This window comes from Pocillopora damicornis, chromosome 12 (assembly GCF_964200805.1).
Source record: "Pocillopora damicornis chromosome 12, jaPocDami1.2, whole genome shotgun sequence".
Classification (NCBI taxonomy): Eukaryota; Metazoa; Cnidaria; class Anthozoa; order Scleractinia; family Pocilloporidae; genus Pocillopora; species Pocillopora damicornis.
The window spans coordinates 12,558,162-12,572,669 of NC_142681.1; the positions used below are offsets into that span (position 1 = coordinate 12,558,162).

Below are 14,508 nucleotides of genomic sequence, written 5' to 3' on the forward strand. Positions count from 1 at the left end.
ATAGTGTGCAACACCTTATTGGCCCTTCGTTTAGTCAGATTATGGTAAACTTTTGCAACAACGTAGTGGTAACATTGATTTTTTTTCTCAATTTTTAGATGTTTCAAGAATGACAGCTTCCTTGCACAGGTACTGCGCATTTAGTGTTACATTGTTGTGGGGTTCGTTTGTTTGATTCATTGTTTTTTTTAATTCCCTCAATAATTGAATTTTCCAAGTAAGAAAAAATTGATTTGCACTATTTCAGTAACGAGATGATTGAGTCAACGAGCACCTTGGTTAGGACTGAAAGTGTTAAGTCACGGCAGAGCAACAACACCACAACTAGTAATGACTCGGTAAGTTATTTATCACAATACTCTAACAAGAAGGTATTTAGAAGCCTGTCTTGAGTTACTTGTGATGGGGCCGTATGACAGTTTATATGCAGTTTTACGTTTACATGTACACTTCTACACTGTATATTCAACCTAATTATGATATCCAGAGTGCACGGTACCGCTTCAGTAGTTCTTCGGATGAACGGTTCTTGAACTTCGTGGTCGTCATTTGATCACTGAATTAACTAGGAGAGACTTCACTTTCATCAACTTTGTCGATATGCAATGAAAGTGTTTGCAAATGAGGTTTTCGCTTTTTGTTTTGGTTTTGTTTTTTTTGGCAAAGAGAATTTCCCGACGAAAGCGCCTCAAAACTTGTGTCAGAGATTCAAACGCCGTGGTTGCAGTAGAATTTAAGCGGCTATTTTGTGGTCACATGCTGAAAGGTTTCTTTTCTTATTCTCTGACAAAGATCTTCACGTAGGAAAATTTCTTGTCCCCTGAATGAATGTCCTCCTCTTTTTCTTTTAATGCACGTTAACATATACATTTTACGACGTTAATAATATACATGGAAAAATTACTCAGTTCTGATTGGTTAAGATAAATGCAGTTTTCAGGTAATTCAGTGCAGAAGAGAGTTAATTCAGTGCAGAAGAGGGTTAATTCAGCGCAAAGAAAGAAACAAATCAGACATTCTGATTGGTCAATAATCAAAGAAACTCACAGATAGCCAATCAAATGCAAGCCTTGGATGTCGCAACAAAATTTGAAAATTTGAAAGAAAGATTGTGCAGCATATTGTTTTTTTTTTGTCACAAACAAACCAAAACGATGCTGTGTGTTACTATTTTACAGACTTTGTCTGGAGAGGATGTCCCGGGCATTGACTCGTTGGACAGTCAGATCTCTGATGTGGACCCTGAGAGCAAGACTTGGAACCGTAGCCGAGTGGTAATGTTAATTTGAATTTCTCATAAAAGTTTCGACATGTGTGAAAATTTTTCTGTGACTCTCGAAAACTGGTATATCTGATACAATGAAATAATCTTATACCTGAATTATTAATAAAACGTTCACCATAATGCATTTGTAAGCCGTCATAAGTGTTGTGAAGGATTGTTTGGAAGTGCTTAGCTATTCCTTCTCAAAAGTACAGCCTGTGCAACATTGTTAACAACATTAATTGACATAAATGCATGTACCTAAATTGCATTTGTTTCTCATTTTTTTAATCGTTTTCATGTAACAATCTAAATGCACATCTCAATCGATCAGTCTAAACATAACTTAATTGTCAGTCATATCTTTCTTGCGCTGTTTAGGTTTAAAATTTGCGATTGTGTTGTTCCGAGAGTGTTTTCAAAAAATGCCGTTGTTGGTGACAGGGAACGATATTTCAACAGCTTGAAAGAATCATTACAAGAGCAAGTGTTACGATCGTCATCAGGGTCAAAATAGATCATAAGACTGCACGATCAACAGTTCTTCCTGGGTTCAAATTAACAAATATATCCCATGTTGCCGAGCGTTTGTTCAGTGATAGATCACAGATGACGTTAAAATGTGGTCAGAACAAACCAGTGGTACACAAGGCACGGCTGAGTGTGTCACTGATGTTCTTACCACATCTAGACGTCTTAAATGACAAACTCTACAGACTCATAGCAATATGGAAAATATTGCTTTTATATGTTTAAAAGTAAAAATTTGCTTAATGGTGACGTCAACTATGCGTTTTTCCTCCTATACATCATTAGTAAGAACCAATCAAACTACGTGTACAATTTAGAAAAATATACGACATTTTTAAAAAAAAAAATGTTTCTGGTTTATACAAAGTACAAAGTTGAATCTCAAGTGTATAACAAAATGCTCATCTGACAAAACAAACAATAGAAACAAAACAATGTCTGCAATTGCAAGGAAAGTTTTAAATTAACACGATGAAGTTGATGATTAAGTGTAGGTTGCTCCCATTGGAAGTGAATAGCTTTTTTGACTTTAGGTTGGAGAGTTATGGAAGGGAGATCTAAGATGCTGAAACACTCATCAAAACATAGAGTGCGACATTGGGGAGAATTTTGTAAATGTCTGAAAATGTGAGAGAGGTCCTATCACTGACCAAGCGATCACGTTTTTAAAAAATGTCGTATATTTTCTTAAATTCGAGACATCTTTGCTGTTATCTAGACCTTTTGGCGTGTGAAATTCATATAATCATAATTACACTGTATAGTATATACACATGAAAAGATAACATTCGTCTCCATAATGAGCCATTAATTACATGTCACCCTCTTCTGATTGAATAACTATAGCGATACTGACATTCAACATCAGCTGACATGAGTTAATCTTTGCATGTACGTGCATCACTGAAGCTTTTAAAAGAATGAAGCTAAATGTAAGATCTTGCAAGTTTCACTGACTGATAATTTATATGCGTTTTTAACGAAAGGTTAATAAAAAGGACATGCTCCTGGACTTACATGTGAGTAAATGATTCTTGAGTAATTGAAATTCATAAAAATCTGACTTCTCCCTTTTTTCAAACTTAGAAAGTAAATAAATCAAACAAAAAGTACTTTTAATTATTGTTAATATTAATATTATTATTGTTATTTTTATTATCATTATTATTTTAAGTTTAAATTATTTCTAGAGGGTAAGATTAGAAACAGATTGACTTAAAATCCACTCTGATGTGGTGGAAAGAGAGTGGTTGAATTACACATCTGTAGGGACAGGTTGTTCAAAGCTAGGTTAAGATAATCCAAGATTAGTGTAAAATCTGATTTCAGATCTGAAAGCTTTAAAAGAAAATTCAGTCGAATTTTTTTTGTCTAGAATATGATTATTTGATGCTCTAAAAAGAACACGGGAAACTATCCCAAAAAGGCTTTTGAATAAAGGAATAAAGGAACCCAGATTAAAATTTAACTCTGGGTTTGCACTGATCAACCTTCGAACAACTGGGCCCTGCTGAGATCCAAACTTTGCTGCAGTTAAAATTAAGCTGGAATTGTTTCTATACTTAAGAAGTTTTGAAAATTTTCAAAGTTTTCAGATTATGTCAGCTTAAACCCCATCTCCCCCCTCCCCCAACTCTGTCAGCAGTTCTCATTACAATGTACTACTGATTTCCTTGGAAATTAGTCGAGATGAAGAAAAACACCCGAAGCTGAAACATTTATATATTGGCATCACCTCAATATGGGTAATGTGGAAATATTGTAAGAAAAAGTTCCGTACACCTATAGGAGGGAAAGGCTCCAACAGATGTGGGCCCCTAGTATCGTTTCCGACTTTGAAAACGGAGTGTTATGTTGGTTTCGAATCGGTTCCGAGTAGTTTCCGAGAGATCACGAGGAATTTATTGTGCGAACTGGCCTATCCACAAGGTCTGAGATGACTTAATGAATGATAAAAGCATTCAACTTGGATTGTTTTCATTGCAGCAACGAGGTAGCCTAATGTCAGAGTGGGTGATACCGTTTGAAGAATTGAATATCTCCGGGAGTCCACTGGGCAGTGGTAGATTTGGTAAAGTTTACAGGTTAGTCGGAGATCCTTGGCTAAGATTATAAAATAGGGAGTTGAAAAAAACAACGACGGCGACGGCAATGGGAACGTTACTAAACAAAAGGTTTAATGAGGAGAACAATAGCTCAGCACGTGAGTTATAAATCTTTGTACATTTCTTGCATTCCCTGCAAAACAACAACGTGAAATGACCAAACTTTGCATAGTCTGGAGAACGTGAACGGCGACGACTAATTTTGTAAATTTCTATTTTCTAATTGAACGCGGTGTTCCATACTCGGTTTCGAAATAGTTTTGACAGTAGGTAACAAACTAAATTACTTTAGAGTATCGCGAGATTCGTAAGTTAAATATAAGTTCATTTCGTAACTGATGTTGTCCACCGCGTCGCAGTCGTCGTTTCTTAAACTCCCTAAAAACTGAGACCCTACAAGAGCCTTAGTTGGTAAAAAATCTATCGTTAATTGCACCTGTAAACCCAAATAAAATTGAACTTTATGTTATCAAAGAAATAGAGCGCGCTTTCTATTGGTTATTTCTAATAAACTACTTGAGATCTCAATTTGGAGAAGACTCGAAAAGTCAAACATCTCACGTGGGTTATGACGCCGGTAAACCGTTAGAAGGTGCGGTCTATTACTTAAATAAACTTGTCTTTGGTCGTCCGGTTAATAGAAATCATGGAAAGGACTCTGTCAGTTGCATTAACAAACACGTCGACAACCTGAGTGGTAGTCACCATCGTGGAAAAGGATTAGTTAATTTGGCCTTGAAATTACTCGCTGTAAGACTCAAAAAGTGTGAGTTAGTTTAGATCCCTCAGTTAAGTTAGGTTGTTTTCTTCGATTTGTTGGTTGTGTTAATGTCGTTTGTACGACGCCAGTAGTTTGTTGACTTCTGTTAAGAGTAGACTGCTCAAAGTTAGAGAAGCAGCCTTTTAGCGAACGCCAGTTGTGGAAAGTAGTTCGTAGTTTCGGTCAAATATTGAGAATAATCCCTGTCGGTAGTCCCACGCTATTGCCGGACATTTTCACAGTCTTACAGTCAATAAGATCAATTTTCATAAACCTGACTTAAATAAAAAGACTAACGTACAACTCCTCACTTGAATCTGATGATGACAACCGCGCAGGTTGTCGAAAAGGTTTTCACACGAATGAAAGCGATCCTCGCAGTTATGAATACTGCTTAACTAGTAGTGAAAATAAGGCCTGAAAAAATTCAGACTCGTACGGGATTTGAACCTATGACCTCTGCGATACCGATGGAGCGCTCTACCAACTGAGCTAACAAGCCAACTGGGAGGTGGTCATTATGTTGGTTCTAAATAAACCCTCCAAGTGGTGAATAAACGACTGTGAATATATGAAAATCATATATATGGGAACTGCGGTTGAAGAAACGAATGAAAGCGATCCTCGTAGTTATGAATACTAGTTGAGTAGTGGTGAAAATAAGGCCTGAAAAAGTTGTTCACAGTCATCGATTACAGTCCTTTTCAAGACTTCTCTTACTCGAACGGTTAGACCGTATGATCAATATTTTCCAAAATCCCACAACAGTAGTGTGATTTTCACTACCTTTGTTTTACTTCAGGGGTCACTGGCACGGTGAAGTGGCTGTGAAGATGATCGAGATTGAGAATCCCACAGAGGAGCAGCTCAATGCCTTTAAGTTTCAAGTTGGAACTTTTAGAAAGACTCGTCATGAGAATGTGGTGTTGTTCATGGGCGCATGCATGGATCCTCCGAAACTTGCTATCATAACCAGGTAGACAGAGAGTGACATTTTCAATTGCAACTAGCTATAATTTCCCTTGTAAAAGTTTGCTACGGAAGGTTACTCAGTGCTATCTGCAGTACTCTACCGACACATTGTTCACCAGTGGACAGAGAGGCGGAAAGAGGAAGCTTTTATCGTGACTTGATCTCTTTGACACAGTTCTTCTGTTTCTTTTGATGGATTTAAACTGTTTTGACTGCGTAAGAATGAATTAGGCTACACAACCGCCGAGTTACAGCGGAGCTAGAGGCTGTGTATTACAGCGATTGTTCCTCTCGATTATTTTTATTGTTTTAGTTGGCTTTTTTGTTTTGTTTTGTTTTTCATTGTGTTATTAAACATTGCGTCTCGTTTTCTGATTGCAGCATGTGTCGTGGGTTTTCCCTATACACACATATACACGTTCGAAAGGACAGCTTTCCTCTGGATAAAATTTTACAGATTTGTACTCAGATTTCTCAGGTAAGGAAATACGCAGAAAGATTGAATAAGACACTGAATCCTTGTGTGACGTGCTGTCTGTTAATCTTAAGTTATGATTGCATGAGGTTGATAATAATATCATGCGAAAACTGAATTCAATAATTGTTTTATTAGACATCTTTTAAACAATCTGCGAAAGAAGACATGTCTGAGTTTGCAAAAGTATGATAACTCGTACATGGACAAGGGGCTTGGAAACTAGGCATACTTTGAATTTGACATGATAAATGCAATATTCATTGCAGATATAACTTTTAACGCGTCAACTTCACACGCTATTGTATATTGTACGTCGACTGTAAACGTGTAAAAAAATTAACAAATCAGCAAGCAACACAAAGCGCACGAACTTGAAATGATTATCCTCAGAAATCATGCATCGCGGTCATACATGACATGATGTCCGTGACCTTGAGTGTCCTTGACATGATTATTGTATAATCTGCAGCGAGATGACGTCCTAGGCGCTGATTTCGAAAATTCATCGTACATTTTCGGCCAATCAGAAAAGAGATAGTGAGTTGAATGTGTAATAATACTACTAATTATTTACCAACAGGGTATGGGTTATCTTCACGCGCGAGGTATTGTTCACACTGACCTTCGTTCCAAGAATGTATTTCTGGAGTCATACAATCGCGTGGTGATCACAGATTTCGGGTTGTTTAGCGTGGCTGGGTTGACAACCAAATCTGTCAGGCCAGGTTTTTTGATGATTCCACAAGGATGGCTTCCATATTTGGCTCCAGAAATCCTTCGTTCGCTTACCACTCAACAAGATGCGCCAGACTCATCACAGTTCACCATGGCAACAGACATGTACGCCTTCGGGTAAGTTATTAACTGTTAACAGTGCTTCACAAGCACACTTCGCTGGTGTGTTCCTCTTATTTCTTTCTTACCTTTTTTCCTCTTCTGCCGTTAATGTAGTTTGTTGACTTTCCGACCAGTATATGTGCAAAAGCCAAGCTGGAAACGGGAAATGTATGCATAATACCTGCAAAGGGTCCGGTCCGGTCATTATTTTTTTGCCAGGGCGGGCGGGGGGGGGGGGGGTGCGGCGGCAGTAGGAGGGTTTTGTCTGCCTTCCCCCCCTCATGAGGCTCTGTAATATTCGTACTTAGGCAATCACTTTTCTACAGTCCCTCCCTGGTACTATGTTGGCGACTAAAACGCCCTCTATTCCCCCGAAAACCATGTGATCCCTCTAAACTCCTACCCCACCCTCCACTAGGCAGGAAATAATGACAAGGAGAAAGTGTGAGGCGCTCAGAGTTCGCCAAGCTGCTGTTTTATTTTTCAAATGTGATCGCCAGGTATATGTTCTCACCATTACAGAAATGCAAGGCAAGAAACTTGATGCTGTTCTAGCATCTGGGTCAGGAAATATTTCTATTCGGTTTCGAAACTGTTAAACGGAACTGATGTTTGGTTTTTGTTGGTAGGACTGTGTGGTATGAGATGTGTTCTCGCTCCTGGCCATTTGAGAAAAATATACCTGAATCCATAATCTGGCAAGTGGGAAAAGGAGTAAAACAGTCGTTAGCAAATATAGATATTCCGAGAGAAGTTAAGGTATGTAAAATTACCACATTTGCGTGGTGAATGGCTAATTCATAATGAAAATAGGACTGAATGGAATCTCATTTGGTCTCCTCTCCGTGTAATCTTATGATTGATTAACAAACTCGCACGACCGTGAAAGGAGAGTCCGATTTGTTGAGAAACAATACTGTAACTGATCGATCTACGCGAAAGCGTCGAAGCAACACGCGATGTACATAATACATAAATCCCTTGAGCCAAGATACTTTGAGCCTAAAAAAACTAACGTGAGAGGGATTGCCTTAAGACTAGAGCCTTTTTGGGGTATTCAGTCTCCAAGATTGCTCCTCTCTCGTCTTCACTTCATGCTCTCTGTTCGTAAATGCCATAGTATAGTGGAAGTGCAATGAGTACTCTAACTAGCTTGATGTCACTTCTCTCCAGTACCCCTGCAAACAAATTAGACAGATCAAACGGAAGATGATTTAAAAACCCTAGTTGTCAAGAAGCATACAAGAGTTTGGGAAAGTTTAGATGAGGGGCTACCATAGAAACAAATCCTTTTGGTGAGCAAAGTCGGACGTGGGTTTATTTCGACGCACTCACCGTTCGACTTCGCTACCTCACGTTGAGACCATTTTCTTCTTTTTTTAGGATACTTTAACAGTTTGTTGGGCATTCGAGCCAGATAGACGACCAACTTTCGGAAATTTACTGAGAACTTTAGAAAGACTTCCAAAAATAAGACATGCGCAACGGCTACACAGAAGTCCATCTCAGCCGTGCACTGTGGGGAGAGGGGCTGAGAATCTGATATGAAGCTATCATGTCAATTGAGCGAATCAAGGCTGTGGTAAAAAAGGCAATAATCTTGGCTGTCTTCGACGCTACTAGTATGAGCGTGTTTCTCCCAGTGTAAGCAATCAGGGACCATAAGCAGTCAGGACGGCAACGCCAAGGGAAACTTCGATTAAAAAATGAATTTCTGCCTTAAATTAGAATTTCAAAAATGGCTGCATTTGTTTACCTTCTCATACAGCGTCACACCTCAACTTCAGCATACCGTATAAAAGAAGCGTTGAGTTCCAAATGGAAATTAAAATAATTTGTCGTCGCGGTCTCGGTTCGTAGACGACGCAAATTGTGGTGATTTCACGTTGTTGCTTTGCATAGGACGGCTAAGAAATTTACAAAGTTTTAAAACGCACGTGCTGAGCTATTGTTCTGCCAATTAGATCTTTTGTTTTTCCACGTCCACGTTGCAGTCGCCGTCGTGGTTTGCTTAAGGTCCCTTTTACCTACTGAATAGAGGTGTAGTTGTCATTTGGGATGTTTGCCATTTCACTAGTGCAGCAGTGGGTCTGTTTTCTCCCTCTTGTCTATGCACATTCTTCCTTATGGTTCTCTGGGAAATTTCTTTTGTATGAACTTTTTCCTTTTAAATAATCCACTGTCAATATCTATGAATGATAATTGATGACCGGCAGATAAATAAGGTTGTTACAAATTTCTAGATCGGAGGACTTTCGCTACCAAGTTACTAAGACTACTGAGGTTTTTTTTTAACCAAGACTAGATTTCTTTTTTAAAATTTTATTTTCAAAGAGCATTCTCCCCTGCATTTTAGAAGTATTCGTCCTTTTTTTTACTGGTTTTTTTTTTATCTTTTTTATTTTTTAATCATTTTGTTATTGCTCTGGAAAACGTTTTACTTTTACCCAGGTATGGCGTGGTACTGCAATTGTCCTAAAAGGTTTTTCATATTTTTTTTTAACCCGATTTTTCTTCTTGTTATTATGCGCTAAATGTGGCATCAGAGGGGCCCAGAAACCTCCAGAAGCCTTCTGTTTATGAAAAACAATGTCGCGTCATTTTAGATTGTTGTACACGATGAATAGATTCAATATTAGGAGGGCTTCAAATTTTTAGTTTGACATCAAAAAGGTGTTAAATAGGGAGGGGTTGGTGTAGGACGGAAAAGATTGACAAAATTACTCACAAATTATTGTTTAGGCTCCTTAAAAAAGCCCATTCTGGTATACTAGTTGTGCTTCAACCATCTCTCTTCCCCAAGTTATGATAAGAGAAACACTTCAGTAACTTGACAGTCAGTATATCTTAAAGAAATCTTTCCAGCCTCTTTCCTTGTATGTTCACAGAGTTTTTTTTACTAAGTTTTACTTTGGTATGAGTTGGGCGCAACAAATTTGGTAATAAACTTTTATATAGTTTTAGAGTAAACAAGTCTTACGGCCTTATCAGGCCTTCGGCTTAAGTTATGTCTTATGCTTCTCTTTTGTCTAAATATTACGGCAGATGAGACAAAGACATGTTGTGCTGCGATTTCTTACCCAGCAACAGGTAGTAACAGCAATTTGCAAGGCATTCAAGCGAAAAGAGTTTTCAATTACCTCAAAATTTTAAGATGAGGAAACAAAATAAATTGTAAGTGTATTGTCCACGCCTCTGGGCACATAACAGAGGCAACTGACACTCTGTTTGGACTCTTTCACCCTCGAGGTCTCCAGAGTAATTCTCCTTGTCTTTCCTGTAATGTCCAGTAAGTGGCAAAAAAATAAGACACGTCTCCGTTTAGTAGGTAGTCGGCTCTCCTTCTCCACTCAACATGATAAACAGAAACCTCTTAATTTATGTCTAAAAAGCTTATTGAAAGTCCCCCCCCCCCTCAAATAATGTTGCCTGGTGGTGACCATTATTTAACACCAACACTAGCATAAAGGAACTTTGAAATTGGAAGAGGGAGAGACAAATGAGAGTTCTCGTAAAAAAAAGCTAAATAGTAGTCGAGCGTACTGAGGCTTTTGCTACTCATTGTTTTTCTAAGAATTAAATGGTTAGTAATTCCCCTCGTGGATCTTTTTGTTCAGTTCACCACTAGTCTTCTTGATGGTGTATTAATATTTTATTGATAAATTACTTCTTGGTAATCGTTGAGAGTGAAAGGGTTTAGGTGGCCAAATAAAAAGTGCTGTTGGTGAACTTACGGACTGTAAGTGAGCATAAGTAGTGAGCGAACATGAATTTTAGGTACGATTTCAGTTCATATGAATTGTAAATAATTATTTCGAGTTGTTTTTTACTTACAAAGGCCCCTCAATCCAGGGATGTAAATACGTTTCTTTGAGTCCATTTACTCCAGCTGAGGGTAACTTGTACAGTTTTCAGGGAAGTATTTCATGATTGTTATAATTGTAATATTTTCAATTTTTTAGAGACTGTTTGAAGTCTCGTAAATTATGAATTGCTGTATTCAGTCAGTTGGAAGATCTTCTACTCACATCTCTGAGTTTAAAATAAATTCTCCGTATTGCATTCTTTGTGTGAACAATTTCATTGATTTTCTCGAGCTAAAATTTCTGTGGGCTCGATCACGAACCTTCGTTCTGGAAATGAGCTTACGCTCCATTTTCCGTTTATCCCCCCTCCCTCAATCAAATTTCCTTCTCGGTAAGATCGAAGGACGAATCCGAGGAAACGGCCGAAGAGAGTCTACAGGTTATTTAGGTCTCTTGTACGCAATACGTTCAGTTGTCCTTGGCAGCATGCAGTCTTTCATCGGTCTCAATGAATGTGTTCATCTCGGATCTCTTCAGTTTTTTACTCAAAGTTCGTTGCCTTGTGAGTTCCCTGTAAATTTCATCATATGTAAAAAAAAGGAGGTTTCTTGTACTATATCTTTTCTGATTCCTGGCACAAAAAGGTTTCTGTTTATTAGGTTAATTTTCGGCCAACAAGCCCAACATTCGATCCTTATGAAGTGTTCAGGATCTTTGTCAATATAACCAATTGTTACATGATAAAATTACAATTATAGTTAATCTACAATATCGTAAGGGTTTCCTTGTATTGGTGCTGGAAAAAGGAATGGAAATATTATATTATTTTAAGCCATTTAATGCAAATTATAAAAAGGGCAGGTTGATTACTTCTTACTCCTTCTTGGAGGGTCTCAATGGGGTGATGGCTTTTACGGCTATCGGTTAAAATTTTGGCCAATTTCCGGCTAACGGTTAACACCTTTCCATTGTTTCCACCAGAGATATTTTTTACGGTTAACTTTTTTTACGACTAACGGTTAAAATTTGTCAATTTTTACGTCTAACGGCTAAATATTTTGGCCGTTTTACGGCTAACGGTTAACCCCATTGGGACCCTCTTCTTGGTGGTCTTATCTTAAAGGTTGAGTTTGGTCACGGTGTTTTTTGTGAGTTTGGTCACGTTCTCCTAGTGAGTTTAATCACGTTTTCCTCGTTGTGATCGTGAGGATGACATGAACTCGTGATAAGTCATGTTCTTAATTAAGTTAATTTTTTAGTCCAGGAAGAGTAAATCTCCCAGGTAATAGGTTGCGTTCGACACCTTCTTGTCCCCGGAGGTAATTTAAGGTGCAAACAGTTGATACCCCTCATGTTTCGCCACCAAAAGCAATTTGGGGGCGGTACTTGTGAGCGCCTCTCTTCTTTAACTCTTGTGACCAAGATGTTGTTATGTAACAATCTTTAAAGGTGATTTTCTCTTAAGATACCCTTTCAGGTATAAATAATACTCTGAACCAAGGTTATTTGTAATTTTTATATTATCGATCTCGTTTCTGTTCTAGCCGATCTCAACCGTAAAGATATGAAAATTAAGGAGAAATTGATTTTGTAACTGCGTAAACAACTCTAAGGTGCATACGTAGTATGTGGGAACTGTAATACGTAGTCAAGCGTGATTCGCTAGTTGAGATGGTGCGAAGACGATACAAGAAGATTGACGGCTTAGAAATGTCATCCACAGTGTCACCTTTATAAGCAGAGACTCTAGTTTTCCCTGTCAGATAGAAGCTAGTCCCCGTTGTATCAATTTGCGAAGAAAGAGAATAAAGAAGAATTAACCTATCAAACGACGAGTGTTAGAAAATTAATTTCTGATACAATATAACGTATTAAGTGAAATTCAAATACTGCCAATGGTCTCCAGTAACATAGACGCATAGTGGGCGAGAGTAGAACCTACTCCTCCACGTCTCGTAATTCGTTCTTCCCTAGTCGACGCCACACATGACTTTTAAACCACAGTGAGCGTGTAGACAATTGCCTTTCAGTTGACGTGGGAGGGAACTGTTCCAAGGACGGCCGTCGTTTCAATTCAGTTTCCTAAAAATGAAGTAACTGACGTTGAATTTGAAATTGTCTGGGCGTACTCTATGGGGTGGTAAAATGGACAAAATGCCTTTTGGAAATTTTCCTTCCTTATCCATGCATAACTATGCCCTAAATTCAAGACTTTACTCCTCGATCTACACATATGACTCTAAGTAAGTAAAATAATTGATCCATCAGAAGTTGTGCGTATTGTGACTAAAAAGGAGGGTTCTACTGAATGGGCAAATTTTTCTCATTTAAAAATTATATTTCGATTGAATAATTATGTTGTACTTAGTAAGTAAGTAATATATTGATAAGTTCTAATGACATATCCAGTAAATGCGTGTACGTTTATATGCAATTGCTTAAGAGTGCCTCAAATGTTTCATTGAGCACGCTGGCGGATATTCTACGTGGTTGTTTTAAGGCGTGACATGCGTAAATAGGAAATATCTAATAATAAAACGTTAAACTACCGCTATCAAAATGGTATAAAAAAGCTGGCTCGAGCATTAACTATGTTTTCGTCAGGATGTAAAAAGTTTGACGAGCTTTCAAGAGGTTTAAGTGAGTTCCTTCCGGTTGCGACCTGAGCAACTCTTACTCATCTCTGGTGCTCTACTAACCTCTAAACACTTTCTTTCTCAATGAACTTGGGCCAGTATAGAAATCAATAACTAATCGATAACCAAACACACCTGCCGATAACGCAATGTTCGGAAATATTTCACTCGGTCCCTTTCCTCTGTTCGCACGTCTCTGTGTTATCCACTGAGGTTTGTTTGCTCCAGCGTATCCAGCGAAAGCAAAAGATCCCCTGTGGTCCGGCTGTACAGGGTAGTAGCGCCCAGTCCCTTTAGCGCATCAATCGCTGGCGACATGTGTCTTGAGCCCTCATCTTGAATAGCAACTAACACTATTTTACTGTGAGGGAAGAGAAATAGTATTTATACTAGTTTTGTGAGAGCTAAGAAGAGCCGACAACTTATTAAACAAAAAATACAGAGCGTAAAATTAAAATCTCTTGTAGTTACGTGGATTTTAAAGTCATTTTCTTAGGGAAAAAAATTGCGCACTAACAATCTGATGTGTTTGAAATCAAGCATTGAGTTGATAGAAGTCCAAACAAAAGTTACAATGTATTGGAAATATAAGGCCACATAATATACCAATCATGGAAAAAATGTCCTAAATACATTTAATTAAAAACACTGACACTACAGACCCCTTACTCTCAATATCGTCTGTGCTACGTTGTCAAATTCAAAGTGGTTCGGGAGTAATTACGAGTAATTCGAGCTTTTTTTAAAATTCTTGAAATTTGTCAATAAGCGAAGTTATGACGTCGATAACTCGAAAAATATTGATTTCAAAACACATAGATAAACTATATCTCAAGTAATTTGTTTCAGAAATGTTTGATTCCTTTTTGTAGGACTTTAGGTTTGCTCCACACTATCAGTTTGATATCGATTACAATTCCATTAAAAACTTCAAGTTGAAGGTGTTTCTCAGGAACCTGGAGAGTTGCTCTGGTAGCCTTAGAGACTCAACGTGTTCAGACCCGATCTGACATTTTCTTGAATGAAAGCATTTTCAAGGATATGCACTTATGCTAGTACCAGTCTCTTGGAAAATTGCTATTTAAGAATGAAACTATTTTATGGCGCATTAAACATAAC

At 38.0% G+C, this 14,508-nt stretch overlaps 1 protein-coding gene and 1 pseudogene across 4 annotated transcripts in view; one reads left to right on the plus strand and one right to left on the minus strand.

Moving 5' to 3' along the window:
• LOC113684409 (kinase suppressor of Ras 1) overlaps nt 1-11,012 on the plus strand; it is a 27,355-nt gene extending 16,343 nt beyond the window's left edge. For 2 of the 3 annotated variants that reach the window (XM_027201778.2, XM_089189330.1), the window contains exons 11-20: nt 99-129; nt 248-338; nt 1,179-1,274; nt 2,782-2,814; nt 3,782-3,879; nt 5,463-5,636; nt 6,014-6,110; nt 6,691-6,962; nt 7,577-7,706; nt 8,331-11,012. In XM_027201778.2, the coding sequence (XP_027057579.2) occupies nt 99-129; nt 248-338; nt 1,179-1,274; nt 2,782-2,814; nt 3,782-3,879; nt 5,463-5,636; nt 6,014-6,110; nt 6,691-6,962; nt 7,577-7,706; nt 8,331-8,495 (1,187 nt within the window). In that variant the 3' untranslated portion in view covers nt 8,496-11,012. The remainder of the gene's footprint in view (nt 1-98; nt 130-247; nt 339-1,178; nt 1,275-2,781; nt 2,815-3,781; nt 3,880-5,462; nt 5,637-6,013; nt 6,111-6,690; nt 6,963-7,576; nt 7,707-8,330) is intronic. The other variant, XM_027201780.2, reaches the window with a different exon arrangement.
• The window catches only part of LOC149036542 (uncharacterized), a 26,691-nt pseudogene continuing 21,511 nt past the window's right edge, over nt 9,329-14,508 (minus strand). Inside the window, exons 15-16 of the transcript XR_016181440.1 lie at nt 13,525-13,750; nt 9,329-12,835 (exon numbers count right to left, since the gene is read on the minus strand). The product of XR_016181440.1 is annotated as an uncharacterized LOC149036542 (transcript). The remainder of the gene's footprint in view (nt 12,836-13,524; nt 13,751-14,508) is intronic.